The following is a 22,940-nucleotide window of genomic DNA, read 5'->3' on the forward strand; positions in this document are numbered from 1 at the left end:
GTGAGGGCAGCTCTCTGGTGCAAGGCAGGCCCCACCTCTAGAGGAGTATGCACAGGGGCCAAGGGTAACCTGAAGGTCTTTCTTCCTAATTTAATTTACTAAAGCTCCTGTCACTCTGTGACCTTGTGTGTCCAGCAGGGGCTGCTGTGGGGCTGCCCTGAGTCACTGACGTGCTACGCCCAGGCCCTCGCTCAGACTCAAGACTGCAGCAGGGGCAGCTCAGGTCCAGCTGGAGTCTGTCCTGGCCAAGATCGGGATGGGCATTCTCCAGCCAGGCCACACAGTAGTACAATGGGGATGGCATGGAGCCGGGCCAGGGCTCTGCCTGGGGTAGGGGGAAGGGACTGAATAGCTCAGAGCCTGGAGAAAGCAGGACCCAGGGTCCCCAGCTTCAGGGTACTAGGCTCCTGACCTTCTGTCCACTCCTGCCCCAGGACACCAATTACCCCAACCAATCACAGACCTCAGCACCACAGGGTAAAATATACAGATATATTTATATTATCAAAAAGCCCCCAAAGTGGGGAAGGGGCATCAGGCAGCCTGGGCCCTCCCAGTCAGCCCAGACTGGAAGGGGGGCCAAAGTCCCCAAAGTCCAGTTCTCAGCTCTATAGAAACTTACCCAACTACCCCAACTGAGTGTTCCTTTAGAGCACCCACTTTTTGCTGTTGTAGAGTTTGTGGCAATGGGGTGGGCTCCCTTCCAGCGGGGTCCCCAGGGCCTCGAACCTCTGAAGGGATAGTGGTCCTCCAGAGCCCCTGATTTAGGCCCATCTCTCCAACCCCACAAACTCAGGGTCAGTAACACGGGGGGTGAACAGGCCAGGCCAGGAGGGCTGAATACCTGGTCAGAGTTGGGAGGCTTTCCTCCCTAGACAGACGCTGCTGCCCCCCACCCCCTGCCAGGGAACCCCATGCTGCAGTCAGGATGTGGGGTGCAGAGTGTGGCTTCCTCATGTGCCCCCTGCTGATTCACACATGCATGCAGGGCATGAGGGTGTCCAGATGAAAGATGCCGGGCGCGTAGTCCCAGAGCCAGGGGTGAGCTCTGTGCTCAGACGTTGCGGAGGAGCTGTAGAAGGCACAGAAGCCCAGATTCCATGAATACTTTGTGTGGCTCAGAGGGGCCAGGGGCCCTCCTGAAGCTTCTGTAACCACTCTCCATTGCTGGCCTGGGAGTGCTCAAGTCAGCTGGGGTTCCCAGGGTCAGGTAGAGGGGGCTCCCATGCACCAAAGGGGCCTGTCAGGGTCCCTACTAAGGATGGAGGGAGAGGGCCGGAGGGCACTCAGAGAGGTGGGTTGTGGGGTAGAAGGCAGGCAACCAGCCAGGTCCCTAGCCCCTGCTCCTAGAATGGAGAGCCACTCACAGAAAGGGGATCCGCAGTGAAGGCAGCCACGCTCCGACGCATTTCGTTTTCACTGCCACGCAGGGGGATCAGTGAAACACTGCCCAGCCGGACCTCAGGCACCACCCGGGACACACGTGAGGGCTCTGAGGGCCACACCAGGCCGTCGTGCTGGGGAGCAGCGGGGAGGAAAACTACTGGGGCCTGGACTCAGCTTCAGCTGCCCAGACACTTAGCTCCAGACCTGCCCCCCATTTCCCAGAAACGCCTCCAGCTAGGATCTGAGGTGACACCCTCAGCTTTGATCCCAGACGCTATGAGAAGCAGCTGCTAGGAGAACATGACTGCATCCCTGGCAAAACACAGCCAGTGTTACTCAACAACTCCCATCTTTGGATCCACAAACTCCTCCAAGAATGCAGCACCAAGAAAACATTTCTTCTAGAATAACATGTCTGTGCCTTTTCTTACCAGGAACCAGGAACTATAGAATCCACCCTGTTTCCCTTTAGACCTTGACTAAGCTCAGGGTTAAAAGAAGTAGCTACAGGAAAGAACTCAGCCCAGGGACCTGGTAGTTTTGTCTCCCTCTTCCCTAAACAATTCCCTAATAAAAGCCTCCCAGCATCCCAACTCATACACCACACCCTGCACCTGGTACCTGCACAAAGAGGAAGGTGGCAAGCCACTCCCGGAGCTCCATCTGTGTGTCACAGCAGAGGTACCTGCAGGGTAGGGCACAGGTCTGGATCCCGCTAAGAGCCTGGCTGAGAGAGCTTCCCATCTTCCCAGCCCAGGGTATCCCAAAAGGGCACAGAGCTGGGCAGCGATGGGGGACCCAATCAAGGGAGACATGCCACCACCTCTCTTCAGCTTGAGGTTCAGAATGGGGCCCTCGCTCACCACTGCTGCTTCTCATGTTTCTCTGTCTCGTGCACCACTGTGAAGCCCCAGCTGCAGAGGAGGAGGGATGGGGGTGGGGTCACTGAACAAGCCTGCAGAGGCCTCAAAGCCCAGGTTCCTGGGACAGAAGCCAGAGCCTGGGCCAGAGTTCAAGGCTTTCCTGCATGCAAAGCACACCCTGGCCACTACCTCTTCCTCTCTCAGCTCCCATCAGCCTCCCAGGCCTTTGGCTCCCCTATCCCCCAGCCCCAGCCCAGGCCTGCCCTAATCCCAGACAGTCAGGCACAGCCAGCAGATTAGGAGAGAGTAAGAAATCCAAGTCTGGTGACTGCAATTCATAATCACAATAGTGGCAAGCATCACTTTTCAACTTTTTATTTTCCCTATTCTGTAGATATGGGAACTGAGGCACAGAAAGGCCCCGGAGACAGACAGTGACAGGATTTGAATCCAGGCTAGTGGTTCTCAAACATAAGCAAGCATCAGAGTTCCCTGGAAGGCTTCTTAGAACACAGAGTGCTAGGCCCCAGCCCCAAAATCCACGCTTCAGTAGGTCTGGGGTGGGACCTGAGAATTTGTGCTTCCAAGGTGTGTCCAAGTGATGCTGATGCTGCTGGTCTGGGGGACCACATCTTCAGAACCACTGCACCAACCCCTGTCAAGTTCAAAGCCCCCAGCTGTGCCTCCCCCATCAGTACCAACCCCCTGCAGGCCCCAGCTACAGGCCTATGTCCCCAGTCCCAGCTCACCAGGTGGGCGGCCGGAGTTTCTTCTTCACTCCCAGGTAGACTTTGAGACTCTTGACGGGCCACTCCTTCTCAGGCCGGTGACTCTGGGGTAGGGAGGGGAGAAGAGGGCACTTCTGTTGGCCAGAGCGGGCATTCGAGCAGTTCCCCCGACTGGGCCCTTCCCTCCTCCCGCTCCCCAACCCCCTATGCATCCCAGCACAGGTCTCTTCCACCAGGAAGCCTTCCTGACAAAGCCATCCTTGTTCACAATCCAGCCCAACCAGCCCCCAGCCCTAGGCTCCACAGGCTTCTCTCCCTTACAGCAGTGTCAGACAATCAACCCTCAGTCCCTGAGGCAGCTGTCCCAAGGGGGACTTCCACAGCAGTGAAGCCCAGCCCCACCCTGCTGCTCTGCGCATTGGAGAATCAACTTGTACATTGGCCTGAATCAGATTGCATGTGGAGGGAGGACTGCGACACTCCACCCTCAGGCACAGAGCTGGAGCAGCACGACCTGAGAATCTCGGGCGGCGGCTTGTGTCTGTGTCCGTCTCAGACTATTCATTCCTCACCCCTCCCTGCCCCATGGAGACTCCAGGGTTGACCGTGTGAGCAGAAGGCCTAAGGGGTCAGCAGCTACTAGCTCTCTGGTTCCACAAGGAGAAAGATAATGACTCAAGCTGAAGCAGAACAGCTGCTCAATAGACCAAAGGAAGAACTTCCCAACAGTCTATGTCTGGAAGCAAGAGACCAATGTACTGGGGAGGGGCACCAGGCCACTGATACATTCACTTCTGGCCCCCGCCTCTGCATATGGGTCTGGGCTTGGAAGGAGCAGGCTGGCTTGGAGGCAGGGGGATGGGAGCGATGACCCCCAAAGAAGAGGCTGGTTGGAGGTCAAGCTAATGAGCCTTCCTCCTGCTCTGGGGGCCACTTGCTCAAAGCTCTCCCCTACCAGGCACCCCTGGAGCCAGCAGGGACACCAGGATGGATGGCAGGGGAGGTGGAGTCACTTACAACCGGAACTGGGGGTCAAAGATCGAGCCACCTCCACCCTGTTCCCCACCATTGCTCCCAGCCTCCCCCAGGCATGGCTCCTCCTCAGGAACAAGAGAGGGGACTAGGGGATGGCCAGGGGAGGTGGAAAGTTTACAAGACAAGCTGCCCAGAGATTGGTGGAGACTTCTGTGCTGTCACAGGAGGTATGGTTTAGGAGGGACTTAGTAGGGACTTTTCACCCAGCTTTTACCCCAATAACCCCTAACGACCAAAGCCCTAATGAGGGAGCCCCATGTCCTCTACAGATAGCATCTGACCTGACCATGGTCATGTGCCCAATAGGGCCTGGAACAAACTAGGCTTCAGACAATCAGGCTGTTGATAGGGAGGAAACTGAACAGTGAGAAGGGAAATCAGGCTGCAGGCCTGGGAGAAACAAGGTGTGGGGAAAACACACCAAGAAAGACACCTGCATGCAAGCAGGGAAGAAAGTCAGCCTGCAAATGGAACGGAAAGACTGAGACAGAGGCTGCGAAGGAGATCTGGCTGCAGGCACAGAAAACACAAGGCTCCGGGCATGGAGGAAGGATGTGGGGGAAACTGGGCTGTAGGTGTGGAAGAAATCAGGCTGAGGGAATGGAAATCAGGCTGTTGTCCTGGAAGAAGTTGGGCCATGGGTAGGAAGGGAAGAGAACTAGAAGCAAGAGGTAAAGTGAGTCCAGAGTAGAAAGGACAGGCTCACGAGCATGACAGAGTGACAGTCCCAGTCAGGCGTGGAGAATATTGCAGGAATCGAGGCACTCAAACCAGGTGTGGCTCCTTGGGAATCTGAAAACAATCCTCAGGCTTCCTTCCTTGGGCTCCGGTGTGCATGGTATCTTTGTGGCATGTGCATGACGTGAGGGGGGCTAAGAAAGGAAGGATGAAGGGGGTCTTGCGGGGTGGAACTTCAGTCAATGCAGTCTCCTTTTGAGAATGAATCCCCCATAGACTTCATTTCTAACCAAACAGCTAATTTTTCCAGCATCTCTGAGGTATGAGGTCATTGGCAGAGAATGAAGTTCTCCCTGGGTACTCAAAGACCTCTGCTGGAACCAAGATCTTTCTAGAATGTGCCTCTTCCAGGTTGTTGCCTCCCGTTGTTAGAGGCAACAATGGAAGACACCCCAGGATGAGGCTTGGGTGACCTCATACACCGAATTGCCTGGAATTGTCCCAATTTCAAATATTCTGTCCTGTTGCTTCATAAACCAACAAATACTAGAATTACCAACACCTTGGTAGCCAAACCACACCTGCTCAGGGCTTGTGACAGGCCAGAGGTGCTGGCTGTCACTGGGGTGTGGAGCCCACCACTTACCCTGAGCTGAACAGCCCCTCTGCCGAGGCCTCAAGTCCTTGTCCTTGCAGACATACAAAGTATGAGTTTTCACTCTAACAAATCTGGGTCTGAATCCCAGTCTACCGCCTACAGAAGGCACTGGGCAAGTCGCCCAAAGCCTGTTTTCTCACCTGTGAAATGGGGAGAATGTCCCTCCTCACAGGACAGCAGTGAGCATTACAAGTCTCAGTGCATGAAGGGCCAGACTCCAAGCCTGACTTCATAAGCTTTAGATCTAATCCATTTTGCTAGCTCTCCTGCCTTCTCCCCTCCACGCAGCTACTTTTCCAGGTGGACCAGCCATCCTCCATCCCGTCTGCCCTCACTGATGGTCTTGCTCTGCTGCATGGGGCTAAGCTCCTCCAGAGGGAGGGGACCCAGGGGACAGCATCCCAGAACCAAGCGGAACTGACTAGAGCGGTGGACGGGCCCAGGAGTGAGGATGTGATCATAGAGGCAGGCAAAGGAGAGGAGGCATTCCCTACAAGGGTCAGCAGGAGCCCAGGCTACATTAAGAGAGGTATAATGTACAAAGAGAAGGAGGTGAGGGTCCTGCTCTATCTGCTCTGCTCCCTCCATGACAGCCAGACCTATCCAGATATCCTCAGGAGATAAACGGGCAGGAGGTGCTGAAGACACTGGTGAGGTGGCTGCGAGAGCTTCGGCTAGGCTACTGGGCTTGGAACCATGTTTTGCTGTCTGTCTCTGCAGGGCACCTATGCTCTGTGGCCCTCAAAGCACAGCTGGGACCCACAGGGGCATCATGGGAGGCAGGTTCTTAGCTGAACCTGAGCAAGAGCCTTCTCCTAGGTAGAAGTATCCCTCTAGGAATAGCGCTAGTGGATGAGCTCCCCACTCCCAGAGGTGTACAAAGACTGGACAACCAGCCAGGGATGCTGCAGAGGGGACTCCTATCACACGCAGGGAATATCCTAGGAGCCTCTAGTCCCACCCTGGCACTTTAGGAACGGGGTAGTAGCAAGGATATTCAGATGGCCCTGGAACTCTCTTCAGAGTTGGAAAGAGGGTGGCTCCAGCGGTGACAGGAGATGAGGATCAGAACTCTAATCCAAACCTAGGGGCCTCTATGACTAGCTCCATAACTTCCACACCGAGTCCTTTGGAAAATTCTAGAGCATTGCACTGATAGGGGATCCTATCATGGGGAAAGGACCCTGGGACGGGGATAGGGAGGAAGGGCAGGAGCTTAGAACATGGGCCCCAGGTGGGGTGGCAAGAGGGCAGGGAACCATGCCTGGAGATGGCCAGGAGCCCTGGCTGGGTCCCCATGCTCCCACACGGCTCACTTGGCCCCCAGGCGGTGTAAGGCAGCTGGCAGTTGGCCCACAGCTACTCACGGTCTCAGGGGCCCCGCTCCATGGCCTCTGGCTCTGTTTGATAAAGGACCAATGTTATGGAAGAAGTCCCAGGTCCAGAGCCAGGACAGTGGTGTAGAGGTGTGTGGGGGGAGATGATACATATGTGCAGAAGACAGGGAGGTGCCAAGATGGGAGTCTGGTCTGGGAGAACAGCCGGCATGTGGACACAGTGGGAGTGGAGTATAGACCAAGAGGGCTATGACCTGTGAAGTGACAGGGTGTGCCACAACTTGGGGCTGTCATCATGTACCATGTTCTCGTGGGTGCCGTGACAAGGCACAGGCAAGACAGAGCATGTGCGCGATGTCATGGCATCAAGGTACCAGGGCCTAGTGGGGCTGCAGGGCACAGTGAGAATCTACAGCTCTCCCCAACTGCTGTGCTGGCCCAAGACCTCACAATGGGGATACTCCCATGGGCAGACCGAGGGGGATGTTTGTGCATGGGTGTCTGGCACACTCAGGGGTGCAGATGCCTGTCACAGGCAGGACCCGGTGGGGCCACTTACCCGGACCTCCTTGTACAGCCGCAGGCAGCTGCTGTTGAGGATGAAGTAGCGATCATGGAAGCCACCTGAGGGCAGGCCCAGGCCCAGGAGGCTGCGATCCTCACGGAACTTCATCATGCCATGCTTGGTGTCACCCACACGGCTGGCTGGGGGAGGACTGGAGTGGGCATGGGCTGTACTAACCCCCTATCCACGGATCCACATGCTCCGGGGCTGGGTCCCAAGATGAAGGGCACTGCCCCATCCTGCCCTATCTTGCCCCAGCCTCCATAGAGGCCCACCCACCTGGTGACACCAGGTCCTGCCCTGGCTCTGGATGGAGGGACCCATCCAGCCTGCCCTGCTCTGCTGGCACCACCTACCCAGGTATAGCAGCATGGCCTCCATGGACTGGTACTTCTTCACCACCAGGTAGCTGTCTGTGCCCAGCCCGTGCAGGATGGGCAGCACTTTCTCCGCAAAGTGCAGGGGGCGCTCTGGGGAGAGGTCACACCCACTGTCACAGGGACCCTGGGGCCTGACACCACCAAGGGCTGGCACATGGGCACATATCACCTACACATCCACCATCCACTCCCACCACAGTGACCACCCTGCCTACGACCAAGCTTCAGGCTCGACACACCTAGCTGTGACCAAAGGTGCTCGACTCAATGTGTCCAAACCCAGGCTCGTGACTTCCTCCTGTGTGTCCGCCATCAGAGGAACAACAGCACCACCACCCATCAGACTGTTCCAGCCAGAAACAACCCACTCCCAACATGCCCAAGCTCTCTGCTCTGTCCATCTGCACCACCACCACCACGCTGGCCCTCGTTACCAGCTTCTCCCTGGACTGACACCACGGCCTCTGAAGGTATGTCACATGCTCTCGTTTCCCTCGCCCCCACCTCTCCCCACCCAACAGCAAGTAGCAATCTTCAACTCCTAATCACTAACCCGTCAGTGGCCGTGCACTGTCATCAGGCCCTGCGTGGCTGCCTTTGCGTCGATCTCCAGCCTCACCCCATGCCACCCCTCACTGCCCTTATCCCTTGAAAGGGCTGTGCCTCGGCCTGCCACAGGGCTTTTGCCCATGCTGTTGCCCTTGCCTGGAAGCACTTCCTCCTCTTCACCAAGTAACCCCTACTCTCCCTTCACATCCTGCTTGGGGGGGGGTTCTGAAGCCAGAGACCCTGGTATAAGCTCTGGTGACGCTGTGGGTCTTTCCCTCACAGCAGTTAACACAGGTGCAGATGTAATTTATTGGTGTGATCATCAGATCAGTATCTCCACCCCACACCAGACCAACCCCCAAGAGGACAGGGACCATGTGTACAAGTTCTCAGCCCAGTGCCTGGCACTCAACAAATAACAGTAAAACAACTGAAGATACACCCTCATCCTCCACTGCCATCAAGCCCTCCCTTCACCACAGATGCGTTGACTGCACCCTCTCCACCACCGAGGGCCCTTCTCAACACCATCACAACCTCCCCTACTACACCACCACTGCCACGGCCACCATCCCACCCCTCTTGAGGGATCGTCACTACCCATCACCTCCTTCACCACCAGGAATGGTGTCCCCCACTATCAAATTCAATGCCATCACCCCGACATGCAACACCATTCTCATAGACATCTGAGAAAGCATCATCACAGCCGACACCATCTAACCCTTCCATTGTCCCTACAACCCCTGCTACAGCTGTCACCTCAACCCCTGCTAGTATACCACCACCACCATCGAGATCACAGTCTTCATCAGTGTGACAGCAACATCTGTCATCCAAAACCCCTTTCACCACCACTATCCCCACAATGCAGGGTAGGACGGATGGGCTGCAGCCCAGGCGAGAGGCTGCACCATACCCTGCACCAATCCCAGTGCCCACTCACCTGCCTCCTCCCGCTCGTTGACCTCGAAGCAGGTCCAATAGTCCTTCTCCTTGATGCCTACGTTCCGGCGATCCAAGATCTCCAGAGTAAGCTCCTCAGCTGTCATGGATGCTGGGATCTGTGGTGCCCGAGAAGAAAGGGATCAACCAACAATGCCCCCAACCCCTGCTCTGCTACAACCTTCTGTGTGATTCAGAGCCCAAGCCCACCCCTCTCGGGGTCCTCTGGAGTCCTGAGATGTGGAGGGGTGTCTCTGAATGGCCCTTATGAGCAGGGCAAAAGACAGGCCTTGGCACCAGCCACATACAGGTCCTAAAGTGGGGCTGTCCTTGAGATGGAAGCCCTGCTCCCCTGGCCATCCGAGCCTGTAGCTGGGCCAGCCTGACTCTTCTGGCTTTCTAGGTCCCCAGACCCAACCTTGATATGCTGCTCGGCTTCTGCTTTCTTCTCCTCCAGGTACACTGTGCAGATGAAGTCACCAGCATGCTACAGGGAGACAGGGCTCAGCTGGAGGCTAGGCAGTGGGTGGCTGCTGCCCTGAGCTGCCCACCCAGGCCCCAGCCTTCACCTGGGTCCCACTGGCAGTGCCAGCCACTCGCATCTTCACAATGGCAGTGACCTCCTCCCACTGCTTCCTCAGCTCCTCCTCATCTACCTGGGAAGGGGAGAGGGGTAGGGACTGATGATCACTGCCATCTGGGAGGCTCAGCCCTGCCATCCACTGCCCACTGGCCAGGGACGCACACTAAACACCACCACATAGTGGCTAATGAGGTCTTCCACCACACGGCCAGCCTTATAGTCCTGCCCATCTGTCTGGAAGAGCGTGGGCCCAAAGACAATTGCCAGGTTGTGCGTGTTCATCTGGTTCATGTCTGCAAAGCACTGGACACTGGAGAAGGGAGGAAGGAGACCTTGAGTGAGGAATCCGACCCAGAACTTCCCCATCTCACCTTCCCAATTCCTGACAGGTCCGAGACTGGCCACCGGAGTAAGGCCAGGGAAGGTCCTGGTCAGGGTAGACCACTAGCTAAGTGGGGGAGGGGACAGTCTTTTTGGCCATGTCTTGTGTCCTAGTGAGGAGAGAGGCTGGGAAGCTGGGAGATCTGGCCAAGTTACCCTGGCCCCAAGATGAAAAATCTCCTACTCTCCCACCCTCCAGGAAATAAGTTGAGACAAAACATCCAAGGTTAGGGCAGATCACAGTTAATACTTAGTTCCCAGGCCTACCTGGTTCCCCAGGGAGGGCAGTCAGGCAGGTCAGCCAATGGAAGAACCTTCTCCACCCCATCCCCCCAGAGCCTCACAATGGTAGTGCCCCTCACCAGTACAGGTGGCTGATAAGGGCCTTCACTGTGGCCCGGTTGACAGGGGGCAGATGTGCCAGGAGCTCTTGGTACCTGGAGACCTTCTCCTCCTCATCCTCAATCTCTGGGTGGGGACAGAGAGATCAGGTCAGAAAGCGCCCTACAGCCACCTCCTGCCCCACTCTTCTGGCTGCTCCACCTCTCCTGCTGGGCAACAGGACTCCCTGCACCCTCCACGTCCAAGTAGGCCAGGCACTTGGCAAGGATAAGGGTATGGGACAACATTCAAGGGGGCACACATTGTCCAAGTGCGAGAGGGGGAGGGGAGGGGATCCTGAGATCAAAGAGAACAAGGCTGGGCGGGGCAGCAGGGCCCACCTGAGGCTTCCAGCCAGGCTAGGCGCTGCACACGAGTGAACAGCCCATCAGGCAGGTCGCGCAGGAAGCGCTTGAGTGCTGAGGAGACATCGTCCACGTGCTGCTCGCCCTCCTTGAGGCGCACTGAGCGGGCGTCCTGCCGCAGGCTCTCCAGCAGCCGCTGCGTCTTCGACGTCTGCCCACACTTGCGGTAGATGCCCTCGGAGGTCAGGCCTGGGGGGCGGGGTCCAATGGTCATCATGGGAGCTGTGGGCTGCCTCTGGGGCAGGCAGTTAGTCCCCCTGGGAGGGGTGGGGCTCACCACACTGTGTGATGTAGTCCACACAGCGGTACACGATCACTGGGATATCAGAGTCCCCCAGCTGCTGTTCTGACAGTGTGTCTCCCAAGCTGGCCGCTGCTTTCTGGATGGCCCCCAGCCAACCCATGAAGTCCAGTCGCCGCTCCCCCTGGATGTACAGTGTCCTGGGCCAGGGACAGTCAGTCACTGAGGGGCCCTCCCCACCCCACCCCTCCCCGGGCCTGTCAGGCCCCTCCAGGAGGCCACGGCTCACCTCCTTCGCTCCACAAGCACAAGCACCTGGTTCTCACTGTCCCCTTGGATGGCTGTGGAGGGGGGCCAATCAAGGTGAGGCCCAGGCCTTGTTCACCAACCTGCACCCTCCCGAAGCTCTCTGGGCACACATACCCCTGGGACCAACCCACTCATCAGTATATGGGGTGGCTGAGATGCACTCCAAGGGAAGGAGAGGACATGAGAGGGCAGGCTGGTTCCTGGCTAGGCCAGGAAAGAGCTCAGCCTTCCAGACAGGGGCTGGGGACCTGGGAGCCCAGGATATGGTGCCCTGGAGGTTGGGGACCCAGGTCTGGGTCCACGCACAAAGTTCCTGCAGTTTCCGCAGTTGCAATGGCTCTTCCCAGGGCCCCTCTGGGAGGATGGCGTGGAGCTCAGAACCGGTAAGGGAGAACCAGCCCTCCTGGGCTCGCTGTAGGCTCAGGCCAGCTTTGTAGGGTAGGCGCCCAAGCCGCTCAAAATCCTGGGCCAGCAGATCCTCAGCCAGGGTGGGCACGAACGCCTGGTGGGGACAGCAGCCAGGGAGACCGCATTAGTCAACAGCACTGCCTGCCCAGGACACCCCAGCTCCTTGGCTTGTGGGCAAGTACTCTCCGACCACCCAGCTGCCTCCTCTTCTCTGCAGGGCAGAACCCAACAGTGACTGAACTTTGGTATCATGCCCCACTTCATACCTACTCTGATGTACCCTCTAGAAAGGCTTCCCAGACACCATCAGGGATGTCTCTGCTCTGGGCCCCCACAGCGCCAGAGCATTCCTGTCCTTTGAGGAAGCACTGATTACACTGCTGTTGCTGTCTGGATCCCAACTGTCTCCCCTTCCCGCATGGGAGCTACTGAAGTTCCAGGACCAGACTGGCTCACCTGGACCCCCAGGACCCTGAGGACTGATCCTCAGGAGGCTTACAGGCAACTGATCTATGAACAAGTGAACGATACAAAGAGTCACAGGTTCTCAGGGCATGGGGGACCCCAGAGAGCAACTGGCTATAGTCCCCAAGGTGGAGCTCTCCTCTGCAACCTCCCTGCCTCTTCCCTCCAGCCTCTGCTTGCATACCCCAAGGGACGAGGATCTCACTCCCCTGGAGATAGCATGGTCCATCATAAGATGGCTCTGATTGTCATTCACTATTAAACATCTACTGAGCACCTATGGAGGGCAAGGCCCTCAGCCCTTCTTCTGTAGAGTTGAGATAGGTCTCCTGACTGCCCCTCAGAGGCTGCAGATAATGTCAGGCCCTTGGCCTGAGAAGCCTGCCCTGCTGCCCTCCATCCAGCCCCTGCTCCATCACAGATGAGGAGTTGGGTACATAAGATCAGCCAGCAGGTCCCACTCCACCCATCAGACAACCTACATCTGCCCTGCTAACCCAGGCCCACCTTAGCAATGCACTTGACCCACTCGTGAGCCAGCTCGGCACTCTCCAGCCCAAACAGGTACAGCCGTTCTCCCTCCGTGTACACCTCAAAGGTGTGCTCAAAGCTGTAAATACATGAGCCAGGACTTAGGCCCCCCCCACAGCCCCAGTCCACCCCCAACCCATCAACTGCCATTCTTTGCCCCCTCCACATTGCCCTTGTGACTGCCCTTCCTCTGGCCCAAGAAGTGGTGAGAAAGCTTTGGGCTGGGGCCTCAGGAGATCTGGGTCAGCCCTTGTACAGCCCCAGTTTTCTGTGTGACCCCCGGGGAGGTCCTGCCCTTCTCTGGGCCTATTTCCCTGTCTCCCCAGTGAGGGGCTGGACCTCACAGCAACAATAGTCTGTGATTCTGCCCAAGGGTGCTCACCCGTGGGTGTCGGGAGGGGGCACTGCCAGGCACACAATCTCACTGGCCCGAATCTCCCCGTTGGGGGTCACTGTTCGTTCATTCTCATAGTAGCTCAGGACCCCGTCGCTAAGGACACACCAGCGTCGGCTGAACTCTGGGAAGAAGTTGTGCAGGGAGCCATGAGGGAGCCCCTCCACACCACCTGAAAACCACCTCTGCATCCTTCCTGGCCCCACTCCCACCTGACCCACGTCCTCTTCATTCTAGCTCACAAGTCTATGCCACACTCACCCTCCTCTCTGCAGTCCTGCAGCCCTGCTGCCCCAGCCCAGCCCACACCGCATCCTCTCCCCCTAGACCTCTGCAGTGGCCTCTTCATTGGTCTCCTGGCCTGGCCCCCTCCAAGATCCAAGAGTGATCTAGCTAAATCAGACTCCATCCTTCTCTGCTCAAAACCATTCTGTGGCCACCCTTGTCCTCAGAACAGAGTCTATGTCCTTTGGCCTGGCAGTCAAGGCCCTGCTGGGTCTGTCCCTGCCAACCTCTCCAGCTACCTCTCTGGCCACTCATGGGTACATATCCCCCACTCCCAGCTTTTGCCCACAGCCCAAATGCCACAAGAAGCTTTCTATGCCCACCCTGGTGTCCCAACCTCCTTTGCCAGAAGCATCCATCACTCTATACCATGTTCTCCCACAATGGCTTTGAGGAGACTAACAAGATCCCATAAAGGAAATTGAAATGGGAATCTGCACCAGGAAAGGTCATGGAAAGACTAGAACGTCAAGGCCATGTAGGCTTGTATAGTTCACAGCACTGCTTCACTGTGGCTCAGAGCTTCCTGGCACCCAGGGCAAAAAGGATGACTCAGGCAGTTACATAAACAACATTATCAGGCAAGGGGAGGTAGAGTGGGGCAGTGAAGTTGTACACAGCATAGGGTTCCAAAGACATCTCTTTGAGAGTTGGAGGGCTTCATCCCAGAGGCGCTTCATGCAGGAGGTGCTGAGCGATGCAGTGAGCAATGGCCTCAACCGTGTTCCCATGGCAGACACTGTCTCTCATCCTGTCTATGGGGGCCCTGGGAGGGCAATGTGTCCCCAAGCCTGTCCCTGAGGATGGGCTGCCTCCAGACGCCCCAGCCCTGCCTCAGTCACCCTTCTTTCTGCAGCCATGTGTCAAGTGCCCACTGTGTGCCACGTAGTGTCCTAGGTGCTGGGGGCTACAGCGGTGCCCAAGAGGAGCTTCTGTTCCAGTGGGGTGCAGAGAATCAATAGCTATACATGTTAAAAGACAAATTAATGTCAGATGAGTGGTGTGAAGAAAAAATCGGGTAAAGGGGATGTGCTATTTTGGATAACCTGGTCAGGATGACATCTCTGCAGCAGTGACATTTAAACAGAGACCTTGATGAAGTGATGGACCATGTAGATGTTTGGAGGAAAGCACTTAGAGCAGAGGGAACAGCAGGTGCAAAGGTCCCGCTGGGAGTGTATAAGGCATGTTTGGGAAATAGCAAGGACGCTGGCAGAGCTGGAGCAGAGTGAGCGAGGGGGAAAGGGGTCAGAGAGATAACTGCATGGGGCAGTGATACTGTAGGTTCTTGTGGGATGTGGCAAGGACTGATTTTATTCGGAGTTGGGGAGCGAATGAAAGGCTGAGATCAGGGAGGCACAGAGCTTTAAGTTTAGTACTCCAACTTCCTACAATGCACAGGCAGCACAGGCTTCAAATACCAGATGCCGAGCACAGGGCCCACACCCAACAGAAGCTCAACAAAGCCTTCTTTAGTCTAGAGGAAACTCTGCCAGTGACCTGCTCTGCGGTGTGTGCCCCACCCCCAATTAGTCCATTTATTAAGCACCTACTGTGTGCCATAGACCATATCCAGGAAGTCTTCCAGGGTGACTCTGCCAGGGCCCACTTGGCACCCTCATGGGTCCACCAGCCTGGCCCGCCCTAGTTACCGTGGCCCTGTAGCCATGCCAGCATGCCACAGGCCATGGCAGGGTGTGGCACAGCACCCACCTTCCCGGGCACGGCGGTCCTGCAGCAGCTTGCTGGCAGAAGCGGTCTTGTAAAGGAAGCCACTGTGGCTCACAGTCGGCAGGACAACTGAATAGTGCTTTTCCAGGGGCTTCATTGAGTCCAGCCGAGGTACCTCTTTGGAGCAGGGAAGAACGGCTGGTCATGTTGGCCATCCAAGAAGTGTCCCCATCCTACTCCCACTGGGCTGGGCATCTAGGCTCTCTTCCAAGTCACCAGCCCCGCCTTCCCAGCTCCCTGACTAGTACCCTCAGGCTCCCACTCCCACCTCCAGGGTTTTGCCAAAGCCTTTTCTCCACCTTTCCCCACCAGTGAAAATTCCACTCCATTCCCAAAGCCCAGCTCCAGTACCTCCCCTTTCAGGAAGCCTCTCCGGCTCCCAGCCCACCCCACTCTTTCTGTTGGAGGCACAAGGCCAGGCACACTAGAATGAGGAGGACTTTGGGCAAACTCAATAGTAATCCCTGGAGGGAGGTTTGTCCCGGATTGCGTGAAGCTCAAGGAAGTAGCCTGCCTCCAGCCCTACTCCCAGTGGTCAGCAATCGGGGGGGTCTGTCCCCCAAGCCTGAGCCAGCTGGGTGGTCTCCTGTGCCTCCCTGGACACCTGGGCTTTCTCCAGCCCAGCGCGCCCCACCCACCGATGGCCCTGAGCCCAGAGCCTCAGCAGCTGAGCTCCACCCTCAGTCCTAGGATGTGACCCCAGAAGCCAGGCCCAGGACATGACCAGCACTACTCACCCCCACTTCCCCCGTCTTCTTCATCCACCCCGAGAGTGTGAGCCAATTGGAACCCAACGCAGGTCTGTGATTGAGCTCCACCAGACACAGCAGCGAACAGGGCTGCCACGGTGGGTCACCCACACACAGAGAAATGCAACAGCACCCCCAAAGAGCAGCAGACATACTCTATATACACATAACTCCAAAGCCCTTGACATCCCCAGGTGCAAGGAAACAGACCCAGAGCAGCTCAGAGGTGCACAAACACTGGCACACAAACACCACTCTGAGGGGCCAACACTGCAAGTCAGGAAGGGACACAGAAATACATAAACAGAGTCACAGAGACAGAGACACAAAGGGACACACATACAAAGCACAAATGTACACTGACACGCAAACCCAAACACACCCGAGATCACCCACAGAGCTGCACCAGGGCCCACTGAGGAACTGCAATCAGCACTTGAGACTGTCCCATAAGGCGGACCTCACAGGGTCTGTACAGCTACTGGTGAACCCCCACCCACATCTACTCCAAAGGGCCAGACCCTGTTGGCAGGGATGCCCCATCCTCTGCCACACTCACCTGTGGTCCGGTTGTTCCGAAGGAATTCCATCTGCAGTGTCTGCCCCGCCTGTTCGGCAAGAGCCAGGGGCGTGGGGGCCTCGGGGTCCCCTGAGAAGCAGCTGACCCCAGCCCCACAGCCCAGGAGTGCCTGGGTCTCAGCCAGGTCAGTGGTGGTGACTGCAGCACACAGGGCCTAGGAGGACGGAGGGCAGGGTCAGCCCAAGCAGGGAGTGGGGGGGCCAGTGGGGAAAGGGCATGTGGGAGAAGAGAGGGAGAGGAAGGAGTCACTCAGGTCTGGGGCGGCCCATCCTCAGACTTAAAGAATAGGGAGGAAGAAAGATGGTGAGGAGAAGGGGAGGAAAAGAAAGGCCAAGGGGAGAGAGGGTGGGCAGGGGCTGCCTAGCAAAGGCTGGGGGTCCCAGCTGCCCGGGCCTCACCCCTGCTGGCAGCCCTGGGACACAGCTGCCAATCAGCCAGCAAAGCCTCTAGAGGATCTCCAGCTCCCTCTGCCTTGTGGAAGGCAGGAGGGGGGGTGCTTTGTAGCTAATTCCTCCCACATTCGAATTCCTCACCGCCTGCCCAGCCCTCCCAACCAATGGGAGTTGCCGCCCTCCTGGCTTGCAGACTAGACTGGGCTGGGCTGGGGCAGAACGCCTGGGTCCCTGGGAGGTAGAGGACTGGTTCCCACTGGGCTTCTAACTGGGCTGAGCCCGCCTGGGTGGGGATCTTTTGGGGAGAGGCTGAAGGCCAACCAGAGGTCACAAATGGCATCCCCCTGCCTCAGGAACTGGCTGCCTCCTGCTCAAACTGAGCCAGAGCAGGGCCCAAGGCTTGGCTCCCAGCCTGTCAGGGCCTGAGGCCCATACGGGGCCTCATCTTGAGTGGGGGGTGGGAGGGGGTGGGTCAGAACAGCCCAGCTGTTTTTCATGAGCCTGACAGGAAATAGCATCCTCATCAAGTTCACTCCTTTTGGCAGGATTCAGAAGGAACAGGATGGGGTGCGGGAGACAGAAGAATCAGGAGAGAGGCAGACAGATGCTGGGGATGTGGCTTTGCCCAGGGGTCAGGCTTGGCTCCTCCCTGTGTTGCCTGAACTCTCAGTGTGGCTTAGGCAGGGCCCTTCTGCCCTCTGGGCCTCAGTATCCCCATATGCCAACTCATTGCTCTGAGCTAGTAGAAGAGATGGGTTCAGATAGAGTGAGGAATGGGGCAGCAGGAAGAAAGCAGGTGGTCTCAGGGGGCCCTGACAGTGTAGGGACAAGGGGGTGGTCTCAAGGGTCCCTGGAGGTGCAGTGCCCTGACCTTGTCCAGCTCCTCCTGGTTGCCAAAGAGCGGGTGGTAGCGGCGGTACTTGCCCTCACGGTACTTGGCCTCCAGGTGGCGCCGCCGGGCGCCAGGGCTGCTGCTGGGCTGTAGGGCCTCACTGGGTGGCACGTTGGCTGCCCAGAAGTGGTTCCCAGCACCATTGCCCAGCTGTAAGAAGAGCTGCAGGTGCGGGCAGGGGTCAGAGGGGGCAGCCAACAGCCAGGGACCACACCAGGCAAAATCTTGGTTTCTGAGGTTGTCAGGCAAGGGGCTGGGAGAGCCAGACCATCTGCTCACTTCCCCAGTAGGGAAAGAGAGGAGCAGCCTGGCCCGCTGGTGGCCATGGGTGCTCCCCCAACCAGCCCTGGGCTCTGAGCCCAGTTCCTTGGCTCAGTGACAGGACAAGAGACAGTCTGACAGGTGGATGCCTCAAGCCTGGCGCCTGGTCCCTGGGGGCCTTGCTGCTGCCCCACCCAGTCCCACATCTGGAATTCTGCATTCCTGAGGCTATCTTAGCTGGGGGGTGGTGTCTAACCTGCTGGCCAATGGGGTGGGCAGGGATTTTGGAAACATCTCCTGTCACTGACATTCCTCTCTGGGCAAGAGGGGTGGGGGCAGATTTGGGGGGAGCACAGGGGTCCAGCATTCAGGGAACTAGTTCAGTCTTTCATCCTGCTCTTCATTCATTCCACAGCCATTTCCTGCCCCATCACCCGCCCTCCACTTTCCCCCTTTGTCAGATCCTAAGTGGGGCACTGGGGTCATAGCAGGGAACAAAGCAGGAGCAGTCCCTGCCCTCACTGATTTACTCTATGACTTTGGGCAAGTCATTTTCTCTCTGTGGGCCTCAATGTCCTTATCTGTAAACTGGAGATTCTAATCCTAACTCACAAGCTTGTTTTAAAAGTCAATGAGTTAACGTATACAAAGTCCTTTGCACTTATGTGTCAAACAAACAGTGGGGACACAGGAAATGGATGTGAAACCAAAATTGCTCTGTAGTCTGCAGCTTGGCTGGGGCTGTCATGAATGCTCTGTATTGTAGGTCCCTAGGTCCAGCCTGTACATACCACATGTACAGGTATCAGAGAACTTCAAGTACACAGGCGTAAATGTACGTGTGTGTGTGTGTGTGTGTGCATGCACCCAAAAGCATACATATGCATACCCACTGGTGCATGTGAGTACAGATGAAATGAAGGGTAAGAGGCTCTGAGGAGGTGTGCAAGGTAGGAGAGAAGGCCCCGAGTCAGCCAGGAAGTCGGATGGAAAGGGGCAGGGCTTGGCAGCCGATATGGATTTGCTGGGCAATCTCAGGCAGATGATAGCCCTGTCCGGGGCCTCAGTTTCCACATCTGTACGATGCGATAAGAGTTTAACTAAATCAGGAGTCAGCAAATTCTTTCTCTACAAGGCCAAATGGTAAATATTTCAAGCTTTACAGAATACATACAGTGTCTGTTGCATCTTTTTCTTTCTTCTTTTTTACAACCCTTTAAAACTGTAAAAACATTCTTAGCTCATTGGCCAGTTTGCTGACTTCGCCAAAAATTGGCTTTTCCAAAATACCCACCCACTGGATTATCACAAAGGTCTCTTCTAGCTCCAAGGTGTTGGGGTCAGTGAGATGGGGAAGGGAGGAGGTGAGAGATCCAGGCAGCGCTGAGTGGGGCAGACCCCAAGTATGGGTGGCAAGCAGGGGCATCCCCACCTCAATGAGTGTTTCTGTCCACACTTTCCTGTCCATCTTTAGGCTCCGCACCTTGGAGATGCCAGCACCCAGGCCACGGTGCTCTCCTGTAGACAGAAGGCCAGATTCAGGGTCACCTGAGCCCTCATTCACCCCAGTGCTCATCCAGGGGCAGACGGCAAGAGGCTAAGGGCAGGCCTGTGGCTCTGCCTCCTGCACAGCTCTGGAATCCGGCCATGTAAGCTTACTCCCTGCACAACAGAACTGAGCCCCATAATCCTCACCTGGGCTCCAGCAGCAGCCCCCCACCCCTAACTAGTTCCCCATAGCCAAGCTCAGTCCCCTGCAGGCCACTGTCCAGAGGGATCTCTTTAAAATACAAATCCTTCACTTCAAATCCCTGTTTTAAATCCTCCTGTGGCTACCCCAAATTAAACTTAAATTCCTTACCTGCTTCACCTCCAACCTCACCTTTCTGCCTGATTCTCTTCCCCCATCTCCCCATGGCCACTCCTTCCTGTCATTCAGATCTCAGCTGGCATGTCACATCCTTAGAGAGGCTTCCGGACAAACAACACGTTCTCTTTCTGGCACTTATTATTCCAGATACTTCTACTGGTTTGCGTACGCATTTTCTGCTTCTCCCCACTAGACTGTAAGGTGCATGCGAGCAGGAACCCTGGCTGCCTGCTTCAGGGCTCTGTCCTCAGTGCCTAGAACAAAGCCTGAAATATCTAATTAGCTAACAAAATCTCTGTGAAATGAAAGGGAACAGGAGGAGATGGGGCTGGAGGGAATAAAGCCTTGCCCAACTACAGGTCCCACAAGGGATCCATGGACTGGGGCAGGAGCTGGGGTACTAGGAGTGCCTTGCCTCACCTCCTGTGCAACCTCCTTATGGAGCACCCCATCCACTCCAGTCAGCCTCCCACCTCCATGAGAGGATGTCTTCCTGATCTGGTCCCAGCTGGGTCATCACGTTCCTGGACCCAGACCTCATAGCCCAAGGCTCCCTGGACGGCTTCTCCACTGAGCTCAGCAACTTTCCCAGACCTGTTCCTCCCCCTGGATGCCCACCACCAGCCACCCAGAGCTGCCACCTGAGCATTGTCAGCTCCGAGGAGGTCTGCATCCCCAGCACCTATCACAGTGTCTGGTACAAGGCAGGCCCTTAACAAATGTGGCTTGAATAGATGAATGAATCTCAGGACCCGCCTTCTCTCATTCTTACCCTCCTCATCTGATGGTCATGGAGACTTGTATACTGTAAATCCCGAACATCCTTCATTGCATACCTGGCCAGGCTTCCTCCTCTCTCTCCTGGATACTGTGGCAGCCTCCTCACTGGTCATCAGTCTCACCCCCTCCAATTCAGTTTCTGCCCACTAGCCAGAGTCTGACCCACAAATGTGACCATGTCCCTGCCTCCCATCCTCTTCTGGACAAAACACCAGCTTCTCCCTCTGCATGCAAAGCCCCGCTCAGCTGGGCCCCTGCCAATCACTCTTGCCTGGCTTTCCACCACTCTTCTGGTGTGACAGGGACACCGAACCCCAATAGACCCAGGCTCAAATCTAGGCTCACTTACTTGCCAGGTGACCCTGAGTGAGCCATTTTCCCTCTCTGTGCCTCAGTGTCCCACCCATGATGTGAGAAGTCGAATCCCTGCCTTGCACTATAAGGCCTGAAGGTTAATCACAGAAGGGCTTGGCACGCAGGAGCAATTTCTTAAATGGGTGGCTCTCTGACTGCTGTCTTTGCTCCAGTCTCTCCTGGCAGAAAGATCACCTACCAACCCAACTCACCAGCCCTGTCATGTCTCTGCGTGGCACTCCCCGCACCATACACACACCTGCACAGCGCTTGCAGATGACGACGCAGAGGTTGATGGAGGCCCAGTCAGGCTGCACAGCCCCGCAGTCGGCACAGAACCTGTTGGGGGCCGTAGCCCAGATGCGCTCCGCCACCTCCGAGGTGGACAGGGCCTCAGCAATGGCTCCCTGCATGGCCTCCAGCCATTGCTCCTTCTCTAGCTCCGAATCAGCAGAGAAGCTGGGGACACAGGAGTAGGGGGACTGGTGGGAAAGGGTTTGGGGGCAGCATGAGGGGGCACAGCAGGAAGCGGAGGACAAGGCATTGGTAGCTCTTAATCAAAGAGGGAGGCATCTTGAGTCTGGTGGGGAAGGTAGGCATGGACGGGTGGGGGTGAGGGAGCCCAGGGGGGCTTGCCCAGCCCAGGGAGTGGAGAAGGCTGCTGGGAAGAAATGATGCCTGAGCTAAGACTTGGCAGATGAGAAGTCCAAGCCAAGTGAAGAGGTGGAAGGGCATTCTAGACACAGGGAATGGCATGTGCAAATGGGCAGGATGGCACACAGGACATTCCAGGACCTGTGGGCAGGAGGGCAGACTGGCAGAGAAGAGGCTGGGAGATGGACAGGGACAGGCCCGTCCCAGGCAGAGGAAGTCAAATTGCACCCTGAGAACAATGAAGAACCTGTACAGGGTTTAAGGAGGAAGGAGGGGAGGGCACAGAGATGTCTTAAAAAGACCCCTCTGCCATCCCCATCCTCAACCTCCTTCCTATCCCAGCCCCAACTTAATATGCCCCATGATCCCCCCGCCCCCCAAAGAACTCTACTGGCCCAACACATCCAGACACCACACCATTCCTGCTCTTCAGGGTGGGAAGCTCTGGTTGAACAATAAATGGATTACTGTCCCTAAAAAAATTAGACCCCTCTGGCTCTTTCCCGCTGCCTGTGAGTCACATATGTGTTCAAGAGTCTGCTCCACCCATAACCCACCGCCATGGCCGAGGAAGGCATTGCAGCTGGAGGTGCAATTAATCCCACTTAACGAGAGGTGCTGAAGACCACCCTCATCCACAACAGCCTGGCACGTGGAATTTGCTGAGCTGCCAAGCCTCAGACAAGCGCCAAGCCCATCGTGTGTGCTTACATCCAACTGGGACGCAGCCACATATGTCAAGTTGGAGAGGCCCTTTGTGCTGAACACCAAATCAACCTAATTAAGGTTAATGACAACAGAAACCAGGGGAATGGGAAGGCCTCTGTAAAACTGACAAAGAGGGAAAACCCCATGAAGTGGTTGCTTGCAATTGTAGTAGTTAAGGATTACGGCAAAGAACCTCAGGCCAAGGATGTCATTAAAGAGTACTTCAAATGCAAGAAAATAAGCAAATAAAAACTTGGCTCTCAAAAAAAAAAGAAATAAAAGACTCCACTGGCGGTCCCAGTGGATGGAGTAAAGAGGCTCAGACTGGCAGCCAGAGGGCACAAGGCAGGTGCCTGGGGCCAGAGGCCCAGCAGGCCCAGGCCAGACAGTGGGGGCGGAGGGATGGGAACAGAGGTGAAAGCGATGATGCAGGCGAGAAGGGGTGAGGAGGAGAGGCAGGGCTCCCACAGGTGGAGAGAAGGGGCCCTAGAAAGAACAGGCA

General features: G+C 56.5%; 1 protein-coding gene across 2 annotated transcripts in view; it reads right to left on the reverse strand.

Moving 5' to 3' along the window:
- Positions 1-478: 478 nt before the first annotated feature.
- ARAP1 (ArfGAP with RhoGAP domain, ankyrin repeat and PH domain 1) overlaps positions 479-22,940 on the reverse strand; it is a 58,793-nt gene continuing 36,331 nt past the window's right edge. Inside the window, exons 12-35 of one of the 2 annotated variants that reach the window (XM_008565038.1) lie at positions 21,336-21,535; positions 19,505-19,590; positions 17,791-17,973; positions 16,507-16,681; positions 15,181-15,315; positions 13,171-13,306; positions 12,765-12,867; positions 11,691-11,886; positions 11,365-11,416; positions 11,112-11,275; positions 10,811-11,023; positions 10,451-10,556; positions 9,870-10,017; positions 9,694-9,780; positions 9,543-9,611; positions 9,126-9,243; positions 7,607-7,720; positions 7,245-7,390; positions 6,716-6,748; positions 2,999-3,081; positions 2,250-2,300; positions 2,008-2,071; positions 1,368-1,517; positions 479-1,072 (exon numbers count right to left, since the gene is read on the reverse strand). In XM_008565038.1, coding sequence (XP_008563260.1) covers positions 1,055-1,072; positions 1,368-1,517; positions 2,008-2,071; positions 2,250-2,300; positions 2,999-3,081; positions 6,716-6,748; positions 7,245-7,390; positions 7,607-7,720; positions 9,126-9,243; positions 9,543-9,611; positions 9,694-9,780; positions 9,870-10,017; positions 10,451-10,556; positions 10,811-11,023; positions 11,112-11,275; positions 11,365-11,416; positions 11,691-11,886; positions 12,765-12,867; positions 13,171-13,306; positions 15,181-15,315; positions 16,507-16,681; positions 17,791-17,973; positions 19,505-19,590; positions 21,336-21,535 — 2,830 coding nt within the window. In that variant the 3' untranslated portion in view covers positions 479-1,054. The remainder of the gene's footprint in view (positions 1,073-1,367; positions 1,518-2,007; positions 2,072-2,249; positions 2,301-2,998; positions 3,082-6,715; positions 6,749-7,244; positions 7,391-7,606; positions 7,721-9,125; positions 9,244-9,542; positions 9,612-9,693; positions 9,781-9,869; positions 10,018-10,450; positions 10,557-10,810; positions 11,024-11,111; positions 11,276-11,364; positions 11,417-11,690; positions 11,887-12,764; positions 12,868-13,170; positions 13,307-15,180; positions 15,316-16,506; positions 16,682-17,790; positions 17,974-19,504; positions 19,591-21,335; positions 21,536-22,940) is intronic. The other variant, XM_008565042.1, reaches the window with a different exon arrangement.

This window comes from Galeopterus variegatus, unplaced genomic scaffold (genome assembly GCF_000696425.1).
Source record: "Galeopterus variegatus unplaced genomic scaffold, G_variegatus-3.0.2 Scaffold194, whole genome shotgun sequence".
Taxonomy (NCBI): domain Eukaryota; kingdom Metazoa; phylum Chordata; class Mammalia; order Dermoptera; family Cynocephalidae; genus Galeopterus; species Galeopterus variegatus.